At 39.3% G+C, this 26,594-nt stretch overlaps 1 protein-coding gene across 2 annotated transcripts in view; it reads left to right on the forward strand.

Moving 5' to 3' along the window:
* The window catches only part of LOC117402976 (WD repeat-containing and planar cell polarity effector protein fritz homolog), a 94,260-nt gene that overhangs the window by 7,583 nt on the left and 60,083 nt on the right, over window positions 1-26,594 (forward strand). For both annotated transcript variants that reach the window (XM_059024439.1, XM_059024438.1), the window contains exon 2: window positions 22,798-22,882. In XM_059024439.1, the coding sequence (XP_058880422.1) occupies window positions 22,822-22,882 (61 nt within the window). In that variant the 5' untranslated portion in view covers window positions 22,798-22,821. The remainder of the gene's footprint in view (window positions 1-22,797; window positions 22,883-26,594) is intronic.

Here is a 26,594-nt window from a genome sequence, read left to right on the forward strand (position 1 = left end):
TAGGTTAAAGGCCTACTCAAAAAAGAGCTATTTAAAAAGGGTCATTTATTCTATATCAGTCTTTGAAAAAATACTGGATTTATTTTGTTTAATTTTACACTTGGAGCAAGCTAGCTATTATTATTATTTATTTCTTAGCAGACGCCCTTATCCAGGGCGACTTACAATTGTTACAAGATATCACATTATTTTTACATACAATTACCCATTTATACAGTTGGGTTTTTACTGGAGCAATCTAGGTAAAGTACCTTGCTCAAGGGAACAGCAGCAGTGTCCCCCACCTGGAATTGAACCCACGACCCTCCGGTCAAGAGTCCAGAACCCTAACCACTACTCCACACTGCTGCCTATTAAGGGGCTGAACATTAAAAAGATAATATTATTTTTGTATATATTTTTTATTCTGTCTAAAAAATATACTTTTGTTTATTTTATTTTTTAACTATTAAAGAATTTCTTTCTGTGCTACATTGTCTGCTCGCATCTGCTGTAACAGTGTTGCTGCTGCTGCTGCTGCTGCTGGCACTGCTGTGTCGTGTTCTGTGGGGTAAGGCACATCTCGCTGCTGCTGGCACTGCTGTGTCGTGTTCTGTGGGGTAAGGCACGTCTCGCTGCTGCTGGCACTGCTGTGTCGTGTTCTGTGGGGTAAGGCACATCTTGGTCCCCTTCTGACTACAGTGTTGTGCAAGATACAACATGCAGTCGTGATGCGGCACACCTTGTCAGGATTGTACTGAAGTTCACCTCCCGACTTATCCAGGCAACAAGAAGTTGGTCCAAGTTGGCATAACACAGATGCAGTATTATTATTATTATTATTATTATTATTATTATTATTATTATTATTATTATTATTATTATTATTTATTTCTTAGCAGACACCTTTACCCAGGGCGATTTACAGTTATATACAAAAAATGCACATCAAGAATAACAGTACAATTGAGTAAGATACAAAATACAGGGACTTCAGTCCTAATAAGAGCAAATACAAAACACAGTATGATTTGATACCGGGGCAGTTCAAGAGCAGATAACAATGTTAATAGTTACGTCAGGGTTAGATATGAGTGCAAGTGAAATACAAAATACTACAGATTGGGTTAAGTGCAGGATTAAATACAGTAAAATAGGGAGCAGATAAGTGCAAGTTAAAGTGCATTAAAGGCAGAGTGCTATATTGTCTAGAAGGGAAGAGTTGAGTTTTACAGGTGTTGCCTGAAGAGGTGTGTCTTTTTTATGTATTTATTTATTTATTTATTTATTTTTATTTAGTGGTCGCCAATTATTTTTATTGTTTTCTCCCCAATTTAATAGTGTCCAATTATTTTTAGGCTCAGCCCACCGCTACCACCCCTGCGCTGACTCGGGAGGGGCGAAGACGAACACACGCTGTCCTCCGAAGCGTTTGCCGTCAGCCGCCCGCTTTTTTACACACTGCAGACTCACCATGCAGCCACCCAGAGCTACAGCGTCGGAGGACAACGCTGCCCTGGGCAGCTTCCAGGCAAGCCCGCAGGCGCCTGGCCAGACCACAGGGGTCGCTGGTGCGCGGTGAGCCGAGGACACCCTGGCCGACCTAACCCTCCCTCCCCCCGGGCGACGCTCGGCCAATTGAGCGCCGCCCCCTGGGAGCTCCCGTCCTCGGTCGGCAAAGGAATAGCATGGACTCGAACTGGCGACGTCCAGACTATAGGGCGCATCCTGCACTCCACACGGAGCGCCTTTACTGGATGCGCCACTCGGAAGCCCCTTGAAGAGGTGTGTCTTGAGGAGGCGCCGGAAGGTGCTCAGGGACTGGGCAGTCTTGACATCCGTAGGAAGGTCGTTCCACCACTGCGGGGTGAGGGTGGAGAAGGAGCGGGCTCTGGAGGCAGGGGAGCGTAGAAGAGGTACAGCCAGTCTTCTAGTGCAGGCGGAGCGGAGAGGTCGGGTGGGGGTGTAAGGAGAGATGAGGGTCTGCAGGTAGCTTGGTGCAGTCTGGTCAAGACATCGGTAGACGAGTACAAGAGTCTTGAACTGGATGCAAGCGGTGATCGGGAGCCAGTGGAGTGAGCGTAGCAGTGGAGTAGCATAGGAGAAGCGAGGCAGAGAGAACACCAGGTGAGCAGCGGAGTTCTGGATGAGCTGGAGCAGACGGGTGGCTGACGCAGGGCAGCCGGCCAGGAAGGAGTTGCAGTAGTCTAGGCGGGAGAGTACCAGGGCCTGGACGAGGAGTATGACCATTTACACTGAATAGTCTGGTTCCATTCTCAGAAAAAGAGACTTAATAAGGCATTTTGTGTTAAAATGTGGTATACAATGGATTCCCAATGATTTTGACCTCCTGTATCCAATAATGCTGTATACCAAGCTGAAATTTGTGTTTTTGACCCTTCAAAATTGGGAAAAACAAAATGGCTGCCAACTGTACTGTATACCTCTATAACTAGGGGTCTACTTACATCGCGGTAAATTTACGTATTTTTCACGGGTATGTTGCGGAATAAAATTTAGGATTTCGCGGACATTTCGCGGACCTGTTTAAACATTAAATAAACCTAAGTAGCCAGTATTTCACAACACTATAAAGCCTAAAAATAGTGGTACTTGCCTCCTTATTAAAACAGTGCTGTAATTTGTTCATAAAGGCAAGCATGCAGCGTCCCCCAGCAGTTGACTTGCCCATACATTGAGACTGCACGTCTGCATCCACTGAATTGGTTGGAAGTTAAGGCAAAGCTCTGCCAAGATATACAGATGTGGAAATCGATTAGAAACAGCTCAAAAACTCGGTTACACAAGGGCATCTGTCATACTTTAATAAAGGCAATGTATGCAGCACGTTCATTGTCATGTTATTTGTCCCGTCCAATAATTTATTTTATTAGTACCGAGTCAAAACAAAGAAGACGTGGCTATTCGGGTCTAAAATTCCAACTGCAAAAAAGTAAGCAGCAAGTTGAAGCGAGCTGGCTGTGCTGGATCGTTTTAGTACTGATTTAACTTGCAGACAGGAATACTTCTTGTCTGGGCTGACTTTCCAGTTTGGTTTCTGAAAGCTGTTTATTTTACGTTCTGTTCAGCAGCCTCTGTAGTAGCCTTTTGTTTAATGTGTGATTCTGAAGCTAAATAGCGATCAATCGTATTTTCTCCAAAGACACATTAAGATATGCAAAACAATTACCTCAGTCAGTACAGTTTCTTTGGGAAATATCTTGAAACGATCATCAGCCGAAATATATTATTAGTTTATTTAGCAGACGCCTTTATCCAAGGCGACTTACAGAGACTAGGGTGTGTGAACTATGCATCAGCTGCAGAGTCACTTACAACAGCGTCTCACCCGAAAGACGGAGCACAAGGAGGTGAAGTGACTTGCTCAGGGTCACACAATGAGTCAGTGGCTGAGGTGGGATTTGAACCGGGGACCTCCTGGTTACAAGCCCTTTTCTTTAACCACTGGACCACAGTCCACAGTCAATATACTTTGCTTTTTTTGTCGTCCATTTCTATTATTTTGCCTCCAATGCTGAAAACTAGATTTTAGCAACCTAAATCAAAACAATGCAGCACCAACTTTGTCCCGCCTCATCCTGCACAGTACAGGTCACATAAAAGCAGTAAAGACGCACGGATAGGCTGATTAAAACTTTGTTATTTGAATAGTAAACAAGAACGTTAACTGCTTCAGAGAATTTCTTTTGTACATGTTAGTTGTGGACGTTTTTTGTTTGTTTTGTTTTTTTTGCAATGCACACAGGACGGCGAAGGAATCAAAAAGGGCTATCTACAGAAGGAAGATACGTAGTTTGTGTTGCTTGCGTTGTTCAGTAGTTCATTTAAACAAGGTTTCCTTTTTTTTTCCTCTCCGTACTTGTTTGTATGCATTGGCCCCTAAGAGGTTAATTTCGCGGTGACCCCTCAATTTCACGATTTCCGCAAAATCCGCAAAATCCGCAAAATCCGCAAAATCCGCAAAATCGCGATTTAGGTAGATCCCTATCTATAACTTCTGAATTAACTGGGAAAGAATGATGATCTAAGTGTCTTTTCCTACATTTTAGGCATCCACAAATCCATTAAAACCAAAAACTGTATGAACATGTCTTAAAGGGGTTTCTAGGTATGGTAAAAGTTATTTTCAAAGTGATGGACTTAAAAATTCATACATGATAATTTTAACACATGGATAAGTTTATGCACCACACAAAGAATATAAAAATAAAGATAAAGTATTAGTAAATTTTCTGTTGCAAATTATATCGGCATAACTGTTAATTGTTATTTTTGTTCTACAGTCTCCTACACATTTGCAAGTACCAGTACAAGGTAGTCTGGATTTTCTACATTTGCACCTCAGAGAAGAGCATCTAGTGGTGCAGCCACATGTTATGAGTTGCATTCAGGATGCAGGTACAGGTGGAAGAGATAGGAGAACTGGTGTCATCCTTGAGTTCCCATCCCATTGTTGTGGCAGGTGGAAGGTTAGGTTTCAAGCGAGTGGGTTCAAACCAAATTAAGGCTTGAAAATGTGCCCTTCTGATATGGTGCCTCACAGCATAGGTTGTTGGGGATAGATGTTTCAGGGCGCACTGCTTTATTGAAAAGTATAACTCTTGCTTTGTCTGTTGTGACCACATTGGGAACTTTGTAAACTCTACATATGAATGACTCTACATTCACCATTGTTTCCTCAGTAAAGGTTCTTGTCCAATGCCACGAAGCAGTTCTTTGTGCTGGAAAAAAACTGAAAGCTGTTTTCTTGGTGTGGCCAGACAGGAATGAGGTTGTATCACTGAAGTTCAAGAAGTTCACAGCAGTGTGAAGACCACCAAGTCTAGGGATCAGAAACTCTTGATACTCTTTATTGCAGTGCGAAGACCACCAAGTCTAGGGATCAGAAACTTTTGATACTCTTTATTGCAGTGTGAAGACCACCAAGTCTAGGGATCAGGAACTTTTGATACTCTTTATTGCAGTGTGAAGACCACCACATCTAGGGATCAGAAACTCATACTTTTCATTGCAGTGTGAAGACCACCAAGTCTAGGGATCAGAAACTCATGATACTCTTCATTGCAGTGTGAAGACCACCACGTCTAGGTATCAGAAACTCTTGATACTCTTTATTGCAGTCTGAAGACCACCAAGTCTTGGGATCAGAAACTCTTGATACTCTTTATTGCAGTGTGAAGACCACCAAGTCTAGGGATCAGGAACTTTTGATACTCTTTATTGCAGTGTGAAGACCACCACGTCTAGGGATCAGAAACTCATGATACTCTTTATTTGCCAATTTAATATTATTATTATTATTATTATTATTATTATTATTATTATTATTATTATTATTTATTTCTTAGCAGACGCCCTTATCCAGGGCGACTTACAGTTGTTACAAGATATCACATTATTTTTACATACAATTACACATTTATACAGTTGGGTTTTTACTGGAGCAGTCTAGGTAAAATGCCTTGCTCAGGCCTACAGCAGCAGTGTCCCCCACCTGGGATTGAACCCACGACCCTCCAGTCAAGATTCCAGAGCCCTAACCACTACTCCACACTGCTGCCCTTGTTCTGCATTTAAGTTGCATCAACTTGCAGAACAAAGCTTCATCCACAGTAATAACTACATACTCGCTGTACATAAATGCCTAGCTAATCAATATTTGTATGGCCGCCATTTTGAAAATAACTTTGACCATACCTGGAAACCCCTTTAAGATATGTTCATATAGTTTTAATTTTAGTTTTAATGGATGCCTAAAATGTAGGAAAAGACACTTAGATCATCATTCTATCTCAGATAGCTCAGAAGTTATTATAGAGGTATACAGTACAGTTGGTGGCCATTTTGTTTTTTCCTAATTTTGAGGGTCAAAAACACAAATTTCAGCTTGATAGACAGCATTTTTGGATTCAGCAGGTCAAAATCATTAGGTATCCATTGTATACCACATTTTAACACAAAATGCCTTATAACCCACTTTCCAGACCTCTTTTTAAGATTTGGGACCAGACTAGTATGACTTAATTTTTCAGATTTTTTTTTTTTAACTATTCGGATTACATGTTTAGACAATGGTGATCACTTTACATTTTTAAATTAGGCTGTCGTTAGTTTAGATTTGATTGCACAGCGTTCAATAACACTGAGTTGCATGGACATCTGCAGATAGGTGCAAGGTGGGGCACTTGCCCTCCCCCCCAACCCCCTGGAATCTGAATTTACAAAAAAAAAACAATAGTTGTACAACGTTTTTCAGGAAAATTAATAGACTGATCTTTAGAACTGTGTTGCATTTAAAAAAAATGTATATTCAGTTGAATTTTCAAATAAACAAATAAAAACAGACTACCTCTAATTTTCTCTGAGAGACATCCTGTCTCCTACGTGTCGATGAGTTATATATATATATACACACACACTAGGGTTTCTGGCTTTCGGTGTTTTCTTCCGACTTTTCACCTCTCCTTTACGAATTAATTTCACAATTAACAGTTTCTGTGTTTTAATTCAGAAACCAAAACGCATTAAACAGTGCTCAAGGTCATTTTCAAAGGGGAGTGCTGGCAAGTAAATGACTCCTGAATATTCTGTTAATTTAAGGTAGGGCTAAGGAAAGGTCATGTGTGCGTGACGAATCATTACCATTCTGCTAATTTGCATATGTTTTGCGTCGTGTTTTGTCTCATTTACTGTAGTTCTAAAAGGACGCGTGAAGAAGATGCCAGCGCCCAGAGTGAAAGGAAAGTTTGCTTCCAAATGTTTTTTAAACCTCATTCCATTTAGAAAAGCATCCTTGATCACACATGTACCAGCAGAGGAAGTTGAATTAATCACAATGAGCGATCATATCCCATATATACAAAAAAGAGACACTGAAATGTGCTGCCTGTAAGTGTAAAAAGTGGGCAAAAATGATGTACTCAATGGGCTAACACTGCTTCTAAAACACAGAGTAACTATGAGGCACACAGATATAGGGAACATTTCTGAATTCCTAAAAACTGATTTCTTGTAGGAAATCCATGTGCTGACTGACACTTACTCGAGTGCTTTTTACTGCATATAATTCATTATATCTTAATATTTTGCCAGAAGACATGCATTTATTTGTTTTGTTTCAAAGGATAGATATAAAGAAATGTTTTAAAGCTATACAATTTAAAGGTCACTGTGACAGGGTGGCTGTGCGGTGACGTCAGGTCAGAAGCAGGAAGGGAAACACTGACACCAGGCAGTACTGCAGTTCAAAAAGAAGACGCTGTGCGCGCCGTTTATTGAGATAATACAAAAATAAATAAAAGGTTTTAACAGAAGGACTTGCTCACAGAGCGAATTAAAAAGGTTAAACAAAACAAAATCACGAACACAAAATATAAACAAAACCCAGGTCAGGCTGAGCAAACGCCTTTCCTGACCCTATAGATTAAATTTTTAGTTTTGTTTTTCTCTTGCTCCTCTCGCTGTCTCCGCTCTCACTCCTAACACACCCACCTTGAGTGCTAAATAAAACACACGGCTACGCCGTCACATTTATAAATAACAAAACAAGAACGAAACTACAGTCCTCTTTTTCAGACAAAAAAATGGTTAAGAACAAATATGTGAATTGGTCTTGTTAAAATGCATTACCATGACATTTGACCTTTGACCTTTTTTTGGTCTCAGAATGCATATAAAATGACCCAGTCTTAATTAATTAGTGTAATTTACTTTACACATCTAAATAATAAATAGTGAGAAAACAAAAAAAATCGATCTGTGTTACATTTAACCCTTAACTGTCTCAATTAGTGGTATGCAGTAGCACAGAGGAGTCATCTATTTGGGTGATGATATCATGTTTTTGAAAGCTATAGGAAAGCACACTAAGCTGATCAAAAGGATAACAAGCTGCTGTCCAGAGATTCTTGGGCAGGACCTTTTTTCTGGCTGGAAACAAGTTGTGCGTTCAGTGTGCAGACAGGGGGAGAAAGGCAGTGCGACATTAAAGAACACATTCAAACAACCAGGAGCGCAAAGAAACCTGGACCAGTAAGGTACCTTATTACTAATTCGATTAAAGAATGTTACTTTGTATTTCTTTACATTCGTTAATCTGAATTTGATAATCGGAGTCAATATGGAGGCTAGGGTTACCACTGTTAATTGCCGTTTGGGTATGAGCTACTGTCAAAGTTCCACTGTGCAAAGTTTATTTTATTTTTATTTATTTAAATCTATATTTAAATAAAATTACCAACAGAACTGTGGGCAAGCCTAATGGAGACACATTTACAGTATTGGTTTTCATCTGATTTTAGCTTAAGTCTGAGTTGTTAATGTAAATGAGGCTTAGAAGAATTATTATGCAATACAAAACCAAGTTACCCGACTACTTTTAAACACCTTGCCCCTCCCCTAGAATTAATTCTGTGGACGCCCATGCTCCGTTGTCGACAGCATTGTGCTGTGGTTCAGATTTATGATTAGCAGGTTGACATTCAGAACCAATGAAACCTTTATGATAATGAGGTATTCATTAACCTTCATCTCAATTTGTTTAAAATATTCCTTCAGGAATGAATGTCCTTGGGGCTGAACTACACATGTCAGTTGTCCCTCATGAATAGCAATGGTCATTAAATAAGCGTCTATGGTCAAAGTCCGATCATGTACTCCTGTTTTCCCCTTACGACAGCCGTTGACCCTTTATCTCTGTATGAAATTTGCCTTTGTACTTCAAAATATGGCCCATGTTGTTATTGCTGTCTTTTGATGTAACAGCTGTCTTGCCATGAAGTGAAAACAAAAAAGCATGCATAGTGATACTTGACCACTACTCCGAATTAGCTGTCTAATTTGTTGAGTCACGGGTGCCTATTGTAATAACAAAATAGTTGGAAAATTGCTGCAATTTTCAGTTACAACTTCAGTTTTATATGTATGCAGCCTAGGTAACTTGGGGTCATATTTGCAGTATCACAAAGTATCTGAAGCAACCATCGTGGCTAGCTCTAATACTGTGCAACTTTTGTTCCCACAGAAATGCCTAAGGATTTGAACAATTATATGTAAGACTATATCTTTCCATGTTTTGAGGTTGCTAATTGATAAGGACAAAACACAAAATGGAGGGCGTAGTTGGAAATGATTTCAACCTTTCAGGCCTACTACTGTATCAGCCAGGACATACACATACATACCTTAACTAATCTTCTGTCATTAAAATAATTAGACTGGGACTATAATTATTTATATATTGAAACCACAAGAACAATTTGTATAGAAAGAATACCAAGCCTTTTAATTGTTTTGCAGAAGAAGTCTTCCTATAAAAGCCAGTCCAGTTCAGGCATAAATCTGATTGTATGTTTTAAAGAGGAATTTTACAGTTAAATCATTTTTTTTATATAGTCTGTGTTAAGGTGCTTTGACCTGAGTTTAGGTGCAGTTATATACACGTCTGTTCTTTTGAATCAGTGCCTTTTATCGCTGATGTAGTTTTGTTACATATATCTATGGTGAAACAGAATCTGTGCAGATTCTGTTCTGCGCAAAATATATTTTGTATGGAGCAGACCACAAGTAACATTTATATTTGTACATGAGTGAATGTGCAAACAGAATTAGTTGTAATCTGAATCTCTAGGCTTCATTGCTGTGCTTCAATTCTGCGTATATTCTAACTGACTGTTGCCTTAAGGCCATAGCTGAAGTAAGGTGATAAGTGATCTGAAGAGTCAAGGCTTGAAATAGAAATATACTTTTATCTATTGTCATTAGTGACCTGACGATAGCATTTGTATTCTGAAAGAATACATGTACAAACTTGGAAACTATGAAATTGCATCAGTGTGTGGTGACATCACAGTACTTCTCAAGATAATTAGCTGTTGTCACTTAAAATGTTATGATAATTGCGCCTGGTTGAATGAACCCTTGGGTAGCCAGCATAGTCAAACTAAACAAAGAAAAAACATGCATTATCCCGAACCCTCCCACATTAAAGCATTTTCATGTCCTGAAGCAGCCTCCTACGAAGTTTTTTCATCAAAATATCTGGCCATCTGTGTCATGTTCGTAAAATAACTTCTTTTTGTATTCACTTTATTTGGGTAGTCTAGCAGAAGGTAAAATCAAGCTGTGTGATGGGTATTCTGTACTTCTATGTTTTTCAAAATATAACTGTGGTAAGGATAGTGTCACAGCCCAGGCTGGTGAATGTCAGGAAGCAGAGACAAGCTGCAAGTTTAAGCACTATTGCACACATTTAATAACAGTAATAATAAAACAACGGAACAAAATCAACAGACACGGTGGCAAAAACAAACATTTAAACAAGACAAGACACACTTTACATACCCTGTGGTTTCAGGCCGAGCCACCGCTTACAAGGAAGCACAGCTTCACAAAAACACCCCTAAACACCAACAGTACACAGCACAGTAATAACCACCATCACCTCTATCACCAGCATCAAGTCTAACATTAACACCCGTGATCATGATCACCCTTTTTATACCCTGTGACTGGAGCCTAATTAATCACCCATTATTCAATTTACAGCTCCAGCCACATTCCTGTGTGTATCTGCAGGGAGGAATTTAACCCCCTCCCTGCCAACACAGTTTCACCACACACACTCACACCTGTGCATCGGCAGGGCTTTCTCCCTGCCACAATAACCCATGACTTCTAGGTTACATTTATACCGTTACATTTCCTTTATTCCTCCCTCTGAACTCGCTATTTGCTTCAGAATAGGGCCCTCTACAGTATATTTATAATATTGAATTTTGAAGCTTTGGTATCACTCATTTACCTGAAAATGACAAGAATATGACCAAAAATGTACCACTAAAAATGTTTAGTTTTCATGTGGTAGGGTGGGGTTTAACCTTTTTTCATCTGTTCACCCTAAAGGAATTAAAGGTTTGATATTGTTCTGATGTAATGCTGATGACATGCCAAAAGCCTGGTTCTTAACCCATTAATTCCCAGGGATGCACAGAATTGCTGTTGTTCAGAATCAACATGGGGAATCAAAGGGTTAAAGGGTTAAGCTAGCTATTAGCCTCAAATTAGTAGAATACGATATGGGAATGATGAATGCTTATGGTTAACTAATGAATAGCACCCTGCAACTTGTAGAATTTCTGGCTATTCTAGAAATACGTCAGAGTTCCAAGTATGTCAGGCTGCCATTGAAGGCTTCAGCTAATCACTGTTTAAAGGTCTTGTGGAAGGTAGGGCTGATTTTTTTTTTGGCAAACAATGTTTCAAATGATGGTCTCTGTGCTATTACATTGTTAAAAAGACTAAAACCATTGAAAATGTTAAAGAACCCCCTGCAATGTTTACAAGAAACACATTACTTTACCGTTGCTGTACCCCATGTTGTCCATATTGCAGCAGTTTTTGTGTTCAACATGTTCCCAATAGTTTTTTTTATTTTTTTTATTCACACATATAAAGTAGGGAACTGCTTTTTTTAAACCTTTCCTTGGGAACGTTCACCAGGAGAAAGATAGTTTTTTCTTCTAAACATCACAGTGTATCCAGTTCATGCTCCCTCTCCTGCAACAATGCCGATGCTCTGACTGAAATGAGTGGCATATTGTGGGAACAGAAAAACAGTATTGTTGCGGGGGGAGCGTGATCTTGATACACTGAGATCCTCCTCCCTCTTGATTGCAACCTGTGGATCTGGAGACGGCAGCAGTTCCACCTCCTCTGGCTCAGGAGGCAGCGCCGGCTTCACCTCCTCGGGTGCTGGAGACAGCGTGGCTTCACCTCCTCAGGTGCTGGAGACAGCTGGACTTCATCTCCTCGAGTGCTGGAGACAGCGGGGCTTCACCTCCTCGGGTGCTGGAGACAGCAGGGCTTCACCTGAAGTCGGCGGTTGCTTACTTCCTGTTCCGCCGTATTTTTATTGATTCTTGCGATCAATTCTTTTAAATTTGTGTCCATTTCTGGGTCTCTAGGGGCGCCCACACATGCTGCCACCATGTGTAACACGGCCACACTCACGGTCGTTAGTTTGCCTCTTTTAAAATGAGATCCAGCACACAGAAATGGAGGTTTAGCGTTTACACGCACTTTTAATGAAAAATAAACGCCTAGCTCCTTTGGAGCGCTAATTAAACGTTTGTCAGGAACCTATTCTACTAATGAACTGGACAGCTGAGCTGTTTACCGGCTAAAAAAACACACATTTTTTAAAGAAGACAGCAAAAAGGCTTTACACTATACCTTTTAGAACGATTGAACACACCTTCAATCGGGCTCTCCACACAGCAGCAGCCCTGAAAAGACTGACTGCTCTCCTTTTAATACCCTGCACCTGGCTCTAATTTACAATACTAGCCAGGTGCAGGTGATAATTAACAAATAATAAATTAGCAAATAATAATCAACACATATTTGTACGTGTGTTTGGCAGGGAGGAATTTAACCCCCTCCCTGCTCTGTTATAGCACCTATTAAATGTAGCTTTTAGAAGCAGAATAAGTGAAGATCAAAGCAGAAACAACAATAGAGAATGACAGTGAACAAACATTATAGGGTCTTAAACAGGTATGAAATGCAGATGTTATACAAAGTATCCCTTTCTTTGCAATTTACAGGGGTCTATTTTAGTGATCTAAACAGCAACAGATTTGAATACTACCATTCTCTCACAGACTTGATAGCTACTATGTTATAAATAAATTAATTATAATACTACACTATTGGCAACAATATGTAGTTTCACGTGTTAAGGCCTTCTCGATATAGGCATAGTTATCTTGTTTCATGATGCCCCCACCCCCCCTTTACTCAGCCTGTCGGATTTCAACACAAGCCTGAGGGTCCAGCCATATTTCTACATGAACTTTTCAACTTTTAACTCTATGCACTCCCAAAGAAGTCATGGCCAATTATACCTGAATCATCTTTGACCTTTTTAGCTTTTCACACCCATCCTTTCAGGCAGTTTATGCAGACAGCAAGACTTGCCTGGATTATCGGTTGTGTGCGGAGTGTGGGACTTTATTAATGTTGTCAGATGTGTGACTGAAACACACACTGTACATGTCTTCAGAATTACCTATAGTTCATTTTGTTTTGTTGTCCATAATCCTATTATCCGTTGTGTTAGTCCATAGCTGTCTCTATAATGGCTCCACTTAGTACAGATTGTATTTTCCCCAGGTTAATTTAGCCCGTTCTTACTACCCTACACATTTCTTCACACTGACTGTTGCCACATTGTCATAAAGTCTTTCAATAGCTGAAGCAGCTTTTAGGCTAAGTTCCTCTGTTGTCATACATTGTCCAAACTAAATACTACATTTCACTATGATTGATTTTACATATTTTACTTTGAGTTAGGTGTTTTTTTTAAATAGCAGCTTAAAAATACAGTGCTCCCCGTTTATAACGCTGTAGTCGGGAGCCATAGATAAGAGACCGTGCTATTTGTGTTCAGCCTTATAATGAGAATACTAGTGTTAGTGTAATGGCATTATGGGGCAAATGGGAGCCATGACCGTACCGCCTTATAACCTGTTCCGCAGTATAAATGGCCGCCTTATAAAGGGAGAGCACTGTAATTAGTGGTTACATATAACTTAACAATTGGTGCACCAAATTATTAACCCTTTCTAGAAATGTATTTAAAAAATTGCTCAAAAAAACATCTTAAAATAGCAGAGATATTAGAAGCTGTGCAGTTTTTGATGTGGCGCCCTCTCTAACTTAAAACTAAAGAATACAAGTGTATTGTATGGTTAAACTCCATTAGTTACCGGTAAATCTTGGTAAATAGCTTAATAATGATGTAGAATATTAAGTGACATTATTAATGATTCCATTGAGGTTGTTGGGTTCCTAAAACTCTTCAATGGATAATTCAATCGGATCTAAAGTCAGCCAAACAGCAGGTACAGTCACCATCTTTGTTCTCACTCCCTGGTGTTCTCTCTAGCCTAAGCTAGTCAGTCCTGGAATTGATCGCTCAGGTATGGCAAGTCAAATACTACTGAATTAACATTCCTGGTGACACAAACCAAAGAAGTCTTAAATGGTACAGTTGGATTTATGTTGGATTTTATTTATGTTTTTAAAGTGAAAATGCAGTTACCTCATAATGTGTATTGTATGGTTAAACTCCATTAGCTGAATTTCTCCATCGAATCCCCATTTTGTATATTTGTGTCTTAGGCGCTAAACATATATATGAATATATATTTTTGTAATACAAAGGATAGCTGGAGCTTATGTGATGAAAAACCATGGCCGCTGTTTTATAATAAGCAAAAACAGACATTTTTTTCATATAGTTGATAATGTCTCTTTACATTATTGTCAAGTTTACTCTGCTAGTATCCTGTACGAAGCTAATCTACCATAGCTGCAATTTAAACGTGAACCATTCAACCTTTTTTTTATAACTAAATAACATCAGCTGATGATTAGATAGGGTTATCTAACGTAAAGGTAAATCTAATCTGACCTTCATAACATGACAACCGTTTTGATTTTTAGTTATACCCGAGAATGGTTTGAGGCAACCAGGGCTGATGACTTGATACAGTATTGTGATCTACGACATTTGCTTTTTAGTTTTCCCAAAACAGTTGCTGCTGCTATAAGAAGGCTGTGTGGTCCAGTGGTTAAAGAAAAGGGCTTGTAACCAGGAGGTCCCCGGTTCAAGTCCCACCTCAGCCACTGACTCATTGTGTGACCCTGAGCAAGTCCCTTAACCTCCTTGTGCTCCGTCTTTCGGGTGAGACGTAGTTGTAAGTGACTCTGCAGCTGATGCATAGTTCACACACCCTAGTCTCTGTAAGTCGCCTTGGATAAAGGCGTCTGCTAAATAAACAAATAATAATAATAATAATATATCCAGAGGGATGCGTTATTAGGATCTGCACAGAATAGTTAAAGAACACAGGATGGAACTATGAAAATAATTTTGTGCAATGAAATTAATACATAGCTTGTTGTATGTGCCTGGAGTAAACCAAAACAAGACAAGATTACATTTTTATTTACTACTGCTTAATAAAAAATGTCACAAATTAAATATTTATACGTGACACTGTTTTGATCCCTCTGGATCTTTCGCTTTGCACCTGCTCCAAATATTTGTGTACAAAATAAAAACATTACCACAGTTTATGAACAAAATCTCACTTTGTATTCATTAGTTTCCTAATCTGATTACATGCAAGCATGTTTTTTTTTTATTCTCAGAAAGTAAACATTTCTGTCCACGTCGCACTTTTGTTAACAAACAGTACTTGCAGCAGCTTATAACAAACTACAAGATCTGGTAGCCTACTGTTAAATTATTGTATTAAAAAGAAAATTACTATACACCATTAGATATCTTTTTCTGATTTTTGCAGACTGAGACAACTAATGAGCCTAATGATGACAATTCAGGCACAATGTTCAGTTTAAACAGATCAAACACAATCAATGGAAACAAAAAAGGACATTTAAGTGTGAACTACAGGGTTACATAGGGAGTGATAGAAAGCAAAGGCCTAAGCAAGATTATTTTCTGTATTTGTTTGGAAGAAAATGTGGGTTTATTATGACAGAGCAACTGCTAGTAAACGACAGTGAGATGTTTGATCATACTTTATGATTAGAAAAACAAAACAAAAAAAAGTAATATCCAAAATAGCAAATTTGTTATGAAAACCCAAGAACTGAACCAGATTTCATCGTAAGGGGGTCATGAGCCCTTTTGAAGGTGTTTGTGGTAATTTCAGGTTGCTTACCCCTGTTCTACAACAAAGACAGTTTAGCAGCCCTCAACTAATCCTACTGGAGATGGGATGTGAAATTCAAAGACCCCTTCAGCCTGACTTCTGTCTCAGACATGACAGGCGACATTCCCTTCAGCACAGCGGAGTCTGCTTCCATTTGTATAAAGCAGTGAACACTTAGATCCCTCTCTGAGCTGCTCGTTCGATTGTCGAAGCAGGTACAGGCCTGCCAGGCGCCAGTTGGGAGGGAAGCCTGCAGCTATCCTGCCCCACACCTCCCCATAGGAGTCTGTGCAACAGGGATTGTCGAAAATAATGGGATTAGTCCTGAGGAAGGGTGGTTTCTTTATTAACAAATCTAATAGAGGATATGTCAAGCTTTGCCAAGGGGGAGGTACAGTGTGCACTTCAGATGAAACATAAAAGATTCTATTTGCAGATTCTTTTTCACGATAGAGGCCTAACAAGTCAGGACAACAGAAAATGAATAATCACATACTAACGATTGGTTGTATTATGAGGTATTAAAGATGTAACAGGCTTTATAAAATTAAGAGTGAATGTTAAGTTACAGAAGCAAGTAAAATAAATGAAAACCCATTATAAATCTTTAATTATTACTGAAAATGACAGGTCTCCTTGGCAGGAAGACTAATCCAGGACCTCAGTGTTACCGATAAAGAGGCTATTCTGATGGAATATTCATTATCCTTTATTCAAGAGCTTGTTAAAGAGCCTTGTGAAAAAGCCACGCTGTAATGTGCAATCTCTTGGCTTAGAAAGCCAATGGAGTTTATTTTAATGATTGAAACAGTGGCAGATCTTAATGCTGCTGCTCTCTTTCCACCGTGTTGTTGTATTTAGGGATGGTAATAATGTTTGAACATGGTACATCTATCAAAGCAATCACGATTATGTTGAAAAGTATTCACAGGTTACATCACAATACATTTGTTTGAACACTGCAGGGTGTTCAACATAACAAGCTTTAGCTAAATTCATTGAACAATGCTAAGTGACAGATTTATCAAAGTGCAATTTGCACTATTATTATTATTATTTATTTCTTAGCAGACTCCCTTATCCAGGGCGACTTACAATTGTTACACGATATCACATTATTTTTCACACAATTACATTATTTTTTACACATTATTTTTACATACAATTACCCATTTTTACAGTTTATACAGAGCAATCTAGGTAAAGTATCTTGCTCAAGGGTACAGCAGCAGTGTCCCCCACCTAGGATTGAACCCACAACCCTCCGGTCAAGAGTCCAGAGCCCTAACCACTACTCCACACTGCTGCTCCACTATTTATTGTGAAAGTAAAAACATCAGATTTTTCCCATTAATCTGTCTGGTGACACAACTAGAGTACATTTTGGATATTTGAATGGCCAAAGATAGTCAAATTGAAATGTACCACAAACACAAAGATACAGAATGATCATGAGCTCTACTATAAAATGCAATTAAATGAAAAAATAGATCAACAAAGAAACACCAGAAGGGTAGTTTATGGATTCCAAAGACAACATTGCCTAATAGTAGGTAATACTGTGCTAACTCTGTAAAATGCTTTAGTGCAGCTGTAGTTATGCTGTTTGTATTCTACCTAATGAGAATGGGAGGCCTAATATAATGGCATTTTGGGTCAAATAGAAGCCAGAAGAGCATCCCTGTCCACATAGCTATTGGGAGTCTTTTGGTGAAATCAAGTCTGTTTTCTAAACTTTTGTTTCTTTCACCTGTTGACAGTGATGTGCCTTGAAGATTAACTAGCCTTAGTTAATTGTAAACTAAGAAAAACTAATTGCAATCCATGTGTTTGGACAGGTAGTGAAATGTTCACCTGCCCAGGTCAGACTTTTACCCACCAGGGACTGTTGGATGGGTTAATCTTGGACTCCAGAAAAGGGATTATCATTTTTCTGACAGCTGTCAAGGGCTGTGAGAGCACCGAGACGTGGCATTCTGTCCGTAGCCTATAGCTAAAGATTGGTCCTCTTTGGTAATATTAAAAAAAAAAAATACGATAAGAAAGAAAAAAAGAAACAAAAGAAAGAAAAACTCTTAAGCTTTCTGGAGTATAATGTTGCTTGTTTTCTTCCCACCCATGGCAATTTCAGATAGCAGGAACTAAATGAACACCTATCTTTTTGACAGGTAAGTTTATGTATATTAGGCTACATCTGTTGCAACCCCCCTTTTAAAAGCATGCCATTCATTTAAAATAAATGTTCAGTGTCCATTTAACTTAAATGACTGATAACTGAGCAAGGTACTGTTACTGTTTGTCCTTCAACACTGAAATGTATGGCGTCTAAATTTTGAGTTTATTGACAAGCTAAGGCAGAGCTTTACAGAATTGCGCATTGGGGACAAACCTAGGATTCGCTTGCACATTTTATTTCCGACTAAGTACTGGATCCGCTTTTGCCCAGCCGTAAATGGGATTTTAGTTTAGGATTTTAGTAAAGTGCAATGAAAACAATGTGGGTTGCTAATGTTATAACTGAAAACATGTCTTCTAAGTCAACTTCCTGGCACTTTGTAATGCATTGAGCTGTTCTAAAGATATCAGAAAAAAGGAGCTAGAAAGATCAATGTTTTTGCAAGTCTTTATAAACGTTACTAGGGTTAATTGTGTACAGATGTACAGTGTATGCACAAAACAGCACAGTTGTTTATTGTTATAGTTAACATATAAAACATATGTTCTTGTGAACATGAGGCACATCATTGTTTTAGTTCATAATACTTTACTGTAAGGATTTGTTTGGACAGTGTAGTGAATTTCCCACCCTGTAACCTCAAGACCCCTTAAGTTCTTAGCACTAACCCCTGTGACATCTTGTAATAAAGAAAGGACCTTTTACATCGAAAGCACACATTTTTTAAAAGCAGCTGTTCATAAGCAGTTTCTGCAGTGGGAATATGGTATTCAGCTTTATTTGGCGGTTTTGAAGTCTGTGTAGTTTGTCTTGTTGGTAACATCTGTCGTTTTTTGGCCTCAGTCGCTCCAGGCTGGCCAGAGGCAGCAATATATTTTGCCCTGGGGTGCTAAATAGTCAGAGATCCCTATTCTGTAGAATTAGTGGCTGCCTCTGAGCTTGCCCTGCTGCCTCTTAGCTGTGAAAGCCTGTGTAAAGAAGTGTGATGAGTGAAAAGACTAACGTACAGCCTTTTATCTATTATTCTGCTATAAATGGCACAAATAATAGACATGAGATGCTACTTCACGTGACTCTTCCGTGAGTTGAGGATATTTTTTGTTATCTGCTTTTACCAAGGATTTAGGAGCATTATTAGAAATTCTCAGACTTTATGGAGTCTTCTTAAAACTGTGGCTGCTGCATGCAAAGTGAGGGATTTATCCCAGATCTTAATAGTATGATGTTAAAAGCCTTATGAAAAACTGAGCGATGTAAAATAGGTTATCCCTAAAGGAGAACAGGACATGCTTGCCACTCTAAGGTGCTAACAATACTCTCTAGTGTGAGGATTTTATGTAAGTGGTAGTAAATTCCAGGACACATGTCAGTTATAGATGAAGTTCTAGCAGCTTTACCAGATTCAGTTTGGGCTTTGGGATCTGGCAGATTAAAGGGTCTCAAAATCTGGCCAAATGTTTCCTCTCACTTACCTAGACGATTATACTTGCAGCTGTACCAATCATTTTTCAGTTTTCCCATTCTTTTCTCATGATTATACTATGCTTTACCATACCAATGCCTGGCTAAGTGGCTTTCACTGCCCAGCTGAAAAACCCTGAGCTGCCCGTCTCGCAGATGCTACTGTGCCTGTAAAGGCCTGGTCACACGGGCAACTTTTGTCGACAGCAACAAGAGGAACACATTTGTTGCCTGCCTGTTGCCTTGCAGTTTGAGGTGGTCACACGGGAGACAAACCTGCGGTCGACAAGCTGTTGCAACACACAGGCAACAACGTAATGCAAACCAATCATAATGCATGTTTTTGTCACGAGATGTTGCCCTTGTGTTGCACAAAAAATAGAACATCGTCCTAAATGAGAGACATGTCACCGGGGTGTTGCCCGCGGTGGTCTCACGAGGCAACAAGCCGGCAACATCTGTCGCCCCCTTGTTGCCGTTGACAAATGCCGCCTGTGTGACCAGGCTTTTAGGATTGATTGCGCTGCTAGCAGACTAGATCACTTGCACAGGCTGGGTGCGAAAAAAATCTTGAAACCACATAACAGCGGTGTTTCTGTGTTACGTCTTGACACTACATTTAACCAATCAGAGAGTTGAAGGGGTGGGTTTTTCATTTTAAGCACTTCGAGAAGCAGAAACGTTAAAATGACTGCTAAGAAAAAACCTGCTTATTTTCGAAAAAAAAATAGTGACAATGAATGTGGAAATTACCAAACTGAAATAGATGATGAAAAAGAAGAAAAATTCAGAAAATGAAAAAGACCAACCCGATATAGTCAACAAAGAGCAATTTGTAGAAAGCAAATTGGAAGAACTGCAAGAGGGATCAGTGCATTAAAAAAAAAGAAAAAAAAGAAAGACACATCGTAATAGGATTTTTACAGCAAGGAATTGGGTGGTATGATGTGCAAGCTCTGCCAGAGACACAAAAAAGTTTGCAAAGGATTATGGGGTAAATTGAACAGTGTAGCCTGTGTACGAATTAGGGTTGATTTCTTATTTTGAATTTAAGTTTTGCACTGTGTTTTGGATCAGTAATGTTTTGTTTGAACCTTTTTCTTTGGCCCCCGTGCCATGTTTCTTTGTTTTTGCTTGTTGTCATTAATAAACATGCGCTTTAGTGCTATGCCTGCAGCTCTCTGTATCCGAGTCTCTCTCCTGCCAGTAACCAGCCTTGCCAGTGACGCTACCCTATACAAAGAGGTACACACCTTACTGAAGGTGGGTGTGGGTATTCTGATCGCCAGTACCTCTGGGGAGTGCTTTCTGCAACTCATTGACGACAATTCCGAAATGCATAAACAGGCCAATCATACAAAACAAACGACATGCATACAGCAAAAGTATTGCAACAGGGGCTGTAATTTCACATGAATGTCCACCAGCCTGCCCTTTTTATTTATTTTTCATATTTTTTGCCTCTTCTTCACAGTTCACTGCTGATTAAAAGCACGTTTTGCTCCCAAAGCCTCAAGCGCTACTGCAATTAAAGGAATGTAAAAGAGTTGCGTCAGGTGTGGTTGACAGCTTGTCAAAATTCAAATAGGTACTTAACTTCTCTTTGTTAAAAAGTAATTACATTTTACATTATATACAAATATTTCGTTTGTACAGTGAAGCAAGGAAATAAGTTGAAAGAGAGGAGTGACACTATCGCCAAATGCTTTCAAATGATTTCTAAACAAGGCCTTTCAAGGGCTTTTCTACAGTAGTTTTTTTTTTTTTTTTTTTTTTTAAACTTAGACATATGTTTAATTAAAGACGGTTCTTCTTGAAAATCAGTAATTTGTACAGGCTACAGAAGCACCTACCAACCGAGAGATTGCAGCTAGCTCTATAAAAGTCTGTCAGATCAGCTATTTTACAAATTGTGTCAAAAACGGACTTACTACAGGAATATGCATCTTTTATATCTTACAGAATACATTGGCCACTGGTGCCTTTGCGGCAGATTAATCAGTTGTGTGCTGAACAGCTCATTTATGCAAAAGTATGTGCTGTGCTTGAGTTATGTCTTTTTTTATATTTTTTTTATATTTTTTAGAAAAATCATTTTTTTTGCAGAAAACCTATGAATCAATGATACTTAGAACATCATTTATTTCATTTTTGATTTGTGACTTATTATTTTGCGCAGTGTAGCAAATTTTGCATCCTGCAACGCCCCCCAACCACCAGGCTCTTTGCACTAACCCCTGTGACTTGTAATAAAGAAGGGACCTTTTACATCGAAAGCACACATTTTTTAAAAGCAGCTGTTCATAAGCAGTTTCTGCAGTGGGAATATGGTATTCAGCTTTATTTGGCGGTTTTGAAGTCTGTGTAGTTTGTCTTGTTGGTAACATCTGTCGTTTTTTGGCTTCAGTCGCTCCAGGCTGGCCAGAGGCAGCAATATATTTTGCCCCGGGGTGCTGAATAGTCAGAGATCCCTATTCTGTAGAATTAGTGGCTGCTTCTCTGAGCTTGCCCTGCTGCCTCTTAGCTGTGAAAGCCTGTGTAAAGAAGTGTGATGAGTGAAAAGACTCAAACTTACAGCCTTTTATCTATTCTACTATAAATGGCACAAATAATACAGACATGAGATGCCATTTCCTTTGACAGTGAGTGCAATTTACTGTAATCTCCCTATCTGGTTTGCAGTATGCAAACATTTTGTATAAATGAATTGAATATAGGTCTCCTGCAAGTATAAGTGCAAACTAGAAAAAAAAGGTCTGAAGAAACTGGAAGCATTGAGACAGAGGTTGTTTAAAGATGTTTTGGCCTGTATGAAGAGGAGGAGGACTAAAAAAGACAGCAATGTGGTTTACCAGGTTTATTTGTATACCAAATAGAAACTTTTAATATGTAGCTCACAATTTTGCATTAATTAACTGCTCCTCAGATTACTGAATGCTTTACAAATGGCATTGCAATTGACACCCTGCTGGCAGGTGAGTTTCTGTCCAAGTCACAGAAAACCCAACTTAGAGGCATTACTGGTCACATGTCCTTCCAGAACCTCGCGAACGCCTAGCAGGCATGGCATGTAGAATGAATGCTGTCACCCTATATAGACAGTGCTATGGCAGGTGTTTTTCATTTTTTGTTTAACTTCTTTATAAGATGGATAATGTAAACCTACTAGCAGAGATGGAAATCCCATAAGGACTATATATAGATAGTATCTGTCCTGCATTGGCACCTTTCATAAAACCCTAAATGATGAAAAACCACAAGGAATAATGTGCATTGTAAACCGTTCACTGCTAACTTTTCACTTCAGGTATATCTGTCTGTTAGTCTGTTTGGAGGTCTGCTGATCGAGAACATTTGTTAACCTGCTTTAAGAGGGTTATCTTATATGTTGTTCCCCTTTCCTTGTTTCAACAGAATCAAGTTTCCATTCGCAATCAGATGTCTTTCTGCCTGAGTGAGCTGCACTTGTGGTCCTTGAAGAATACCTTGCATGTCAGAGGTAATTAAGCTGCCGATCATTTGTCTGCACCTTTTCACCGTACATACTAATTCAAAGTGGTGGAATTTTCGTTTCATGTTCTCCCAAAGGCAGTCCTTGTTACGCTGCCTCAGTCAATTCACCTTGTGTAGTCAGGCTATAATTAAACAGGCGGTGCTTCATCTCAACGTTTAATAAAGTTCAATTTGTATAAAATAAATAGCTTAGAGGATAAAAATATCTGAATTACCACAGAAAAGAAAGAAGGATATCACACACACATACAAATTCTCTCTTGAATTTGTATATACATTATCTTTTTAGATGGCATCTCCCTCACCAAATGAGCTTCACTGAGCAAGAACACTACAATGGCAATACAATGGTTCTGTTTTTAATGGCACAAGGACAGTTCTGAAGGTATGACTAGAATGGTACGTACCAGCGTGGTAATGTTATAATCCGTGCTGGGGCGAGGGTATTTGTTCATGCTTGAATATTCATTCAAAAGTCAAACAAATATTTGACTATTGAATCATTTGTGAATTAGCTGGGAAATGTAAAATTATAACCATATAACAGTAAAGAAATCTCTAAGGAGTAAAACAAACACAAAAATTGACTTTCCATTGCATGACAACTTTTGATGCAGGCATTTATACATTCTGTTTAATTTCTTGCCTCCAAATACATTTCAAGCAGTCTTTGTTTGAGAGTTCAAATATTTGTCCATGTATTAATGGTAATGATATCCTAATGGTATGAACTAATAAACATGGGTAATCCATTGCAGAACCATGGTACCATATCAGTACCATTGTCTGCAGTGTTTGTTCCAAATCCATTGTGTTGCCATTGCTGGTAATGCTATATTCAGGGTAAAACACGCTGTCCTTAAAGACCAGGATGGGATGCTTACAGTTTTGCTAGGATAAGTAAAGATTCCAGCAAGATTAGGAGTTAGAGTGCCTCAGGGATGTTTGTGCTTTACATGTGATTCAGATTCACATTATGTTAACATGACAGAAAAGGATGTATTAGATTAAATAAAAAGCTTAAGGATATATTAAGATATGCTATTTAATGTACCCATATTGTGTATAAAAAAATACTTAGTCAATGAGCTCTATGTATCATTGATTTTTCATTTGTATCTTGACTTTTTGTAGGATTTTGTGACTTTGTAGACCTACTCACGATATATTAAAGTCATTTTCAGTCCCTTAACTTAGTTTTATTAAAGAAAGGAAACACGGAAACAAATCAATGCAGAGTTCTTTCATTAAACACAAACTGAAATCTTTTCTTCTCAGTAATTAATTATGTAGTGCATAGACAACTGAAATACAGTAAAAAGTATTTATCTGCTTAGCCTACTGTATGTACTGTACTTTTTTCCTTTACACAACTGAAATATACATAGACTCAAACAAAAGTTTTCTGCAATATTCTTAAATTAACATGCTTTTGGGATATTGATTTGTTAAGTGTGTTCATGGAATTATATTTTCGCTTATGAGTTGTAACAAATGCATTTCTACTGCAGGCTCTTGAGATGCACATTTTATATATATATATATATATATATATATATATATATATATATATATATATATATATATATATATATATATATTTTTTTTTTATATATATATATATATATATATATATATATATATATATATATATATATATATATATATATATATATATATAGACGCTGAACTATGCATCAGCTGCAGAGTCACTTACAACTGCGTCTCACCCGAAAGACGGAGCACAAGGAAGTTAAGTGACTTGCTCAGGGTCACACAATGAGTCAGTGGCTGAGGTGGGATTTGAACCAGGGGCTTCCTGGTTACAAGCCCTTTTCTTTAACCACTGGACCACACAGTATATATATATATAGATAGATATATATACTGTATGTATAATATAAAGTGATTTCCATTACACGAGAGTAGATGTTAAAACTTCATGCTGATTTGAACTCGGCTCTCGCCAAGATAAGCACCAGCTAAGACGTAGCTTTACAGTAAACTAATGTGATCCATATGTGTGTCCATCCATTTGCGCTTCCTTCCATATGATGATGTAGATATCCTTCTGTCTGGTGTTGATGGCTGAAGTGTAATGCTGGCTCCAGGGATCAGCTTATTGCCTCCCTAGCGCATCAGCACACACAGCGGCTGCGATGCTAGCTCCGGGGATCAACCACAGTGCGGTCTCCCCAGCGCATCAGCATGACAACCGTCTGGATTGAGCTAAGTAGGGTACATCTCTGGGGTCTTCAAGTGGGCAACTTCCATCCTCGGTGTTTCGTCGACTAGCCCACGACACTTCAAGAGGGCTCGACGGTGATTCTGGCGTCCCAGCATCACCCCCCTCCATCCCCCACTGAACTCAGCCCAGCTTACTTACCCGTACATCAGCTTTCCTTTCTATTGTGTTTGAGATCCCCAGCCAGAATCTTTCCGTCTCAACCACAACCAGTTGTTGCTCAACTCTGCTGCTTCAGATAAGTTCTTCACTGTGTGACGCAACTCTTTGCCACTGAATCCGACGTCTCTGAGAAACCGGGTTGTAGAGTGTGCCACAAATCCTCGACAACCCACCTCCACTGGGTAAACCCGGACTCTCCTTCCTCACTGTTTCGCTTCAGTGGCTAGTTGAGCATACCGCAGTTTCTTCCTCTCATACGCCTCATCTACAGCATCCTCCCATGGCACTGTTAACTCTACCAGGTGAACAAGGCATGCTGATCCAGACCACAAGACAATATCTGGTCGAAGGTTAGTGGTGGCAATCTCAGGTGGAAAAATAAGCCGTTGACCGACATCTGCCAGCATTTTCCAGTCTCATTCAGCTTCCAGTTGTCCTGGGCGAGGATTGGTTTTAACACCTTTTCTTGGTGGTTGCTGTCCTGGGCGGAGGAATGTTGTCTTTTGTGTGTAATGTTTTGATGGAACAGGTGGCAACTTATTGGTCATGTTACGCTTGTCTTCCAATGCTAAGGCCAAGCATCGCAGCACCTGGTCATGGCGCCAAGTAAACCGTCCGTGGCTAAGAGCCACCTTACATCCTGTCAAAATGTGCCTTAATGTTGCAGGTGAGGAACACAAAGGACATGAGGGATCCTCTCCTACCCAGAGGTTTAGGTTCTGTGGTGATGGGAGAACATCATATGTTGACCTGATGAGGAAACTGATCCTACTCTGTTCCATTGACCATAGGTCTTGCCAGCCAATCTTGCGTTGTTCCACACTCTCCCATCTCATCCATTCTCCCTGCTTGGCCTGGCCTTTATACACCTCATCCTCTCCTCCTGCTTTTGCACCTCGTTAACTACCAGCTTCCTCCGTTGAGCTGGGGCTGCCTTGTGCCATGTAGGAGGAGCTTAACTGAGACCAAGACCCCCTCTTCCATGCTGAACTTGCCCCATGATATCACCAATTCGAAGGGAAGCCTTTGCATCCTCCACAGCTTTCTTTGCCACCCACTTTCTTCCAGTTTTCAACACAGGTGCTGCCTCCCTTACGCATTTGTCGCGTGACTCTACTAATGTCATTTCCAGTCGGACCTTGGCGCACTTAAATTCCTCGGTTAGAGCGGAGACTGGTAGCTGCAGTATTCCTTTACCATAAAGTCCCACTCTGCTGAGACAGCGTGGAACTCCCAACCATTTCCTGATGTATGAACTGATTAAAGCTTCCAGCTTCTCTACTGTTGTCAA

Source organism: Acipenser ruthenus, chromosome 5 (assembly GCF_902713425.1).
Source record: "Acipenser ruthenus chromosome 5, fAciRut3.2 maternal haplotype, whole genome shotgun sequence".
Classification (NCBI taxonomy): Eukaryota; Metazoa; Chordata; class Actinopteri; order Acipenseriformes; family Acipenseridae; genus Acipenser; species Acipenser ruthenus.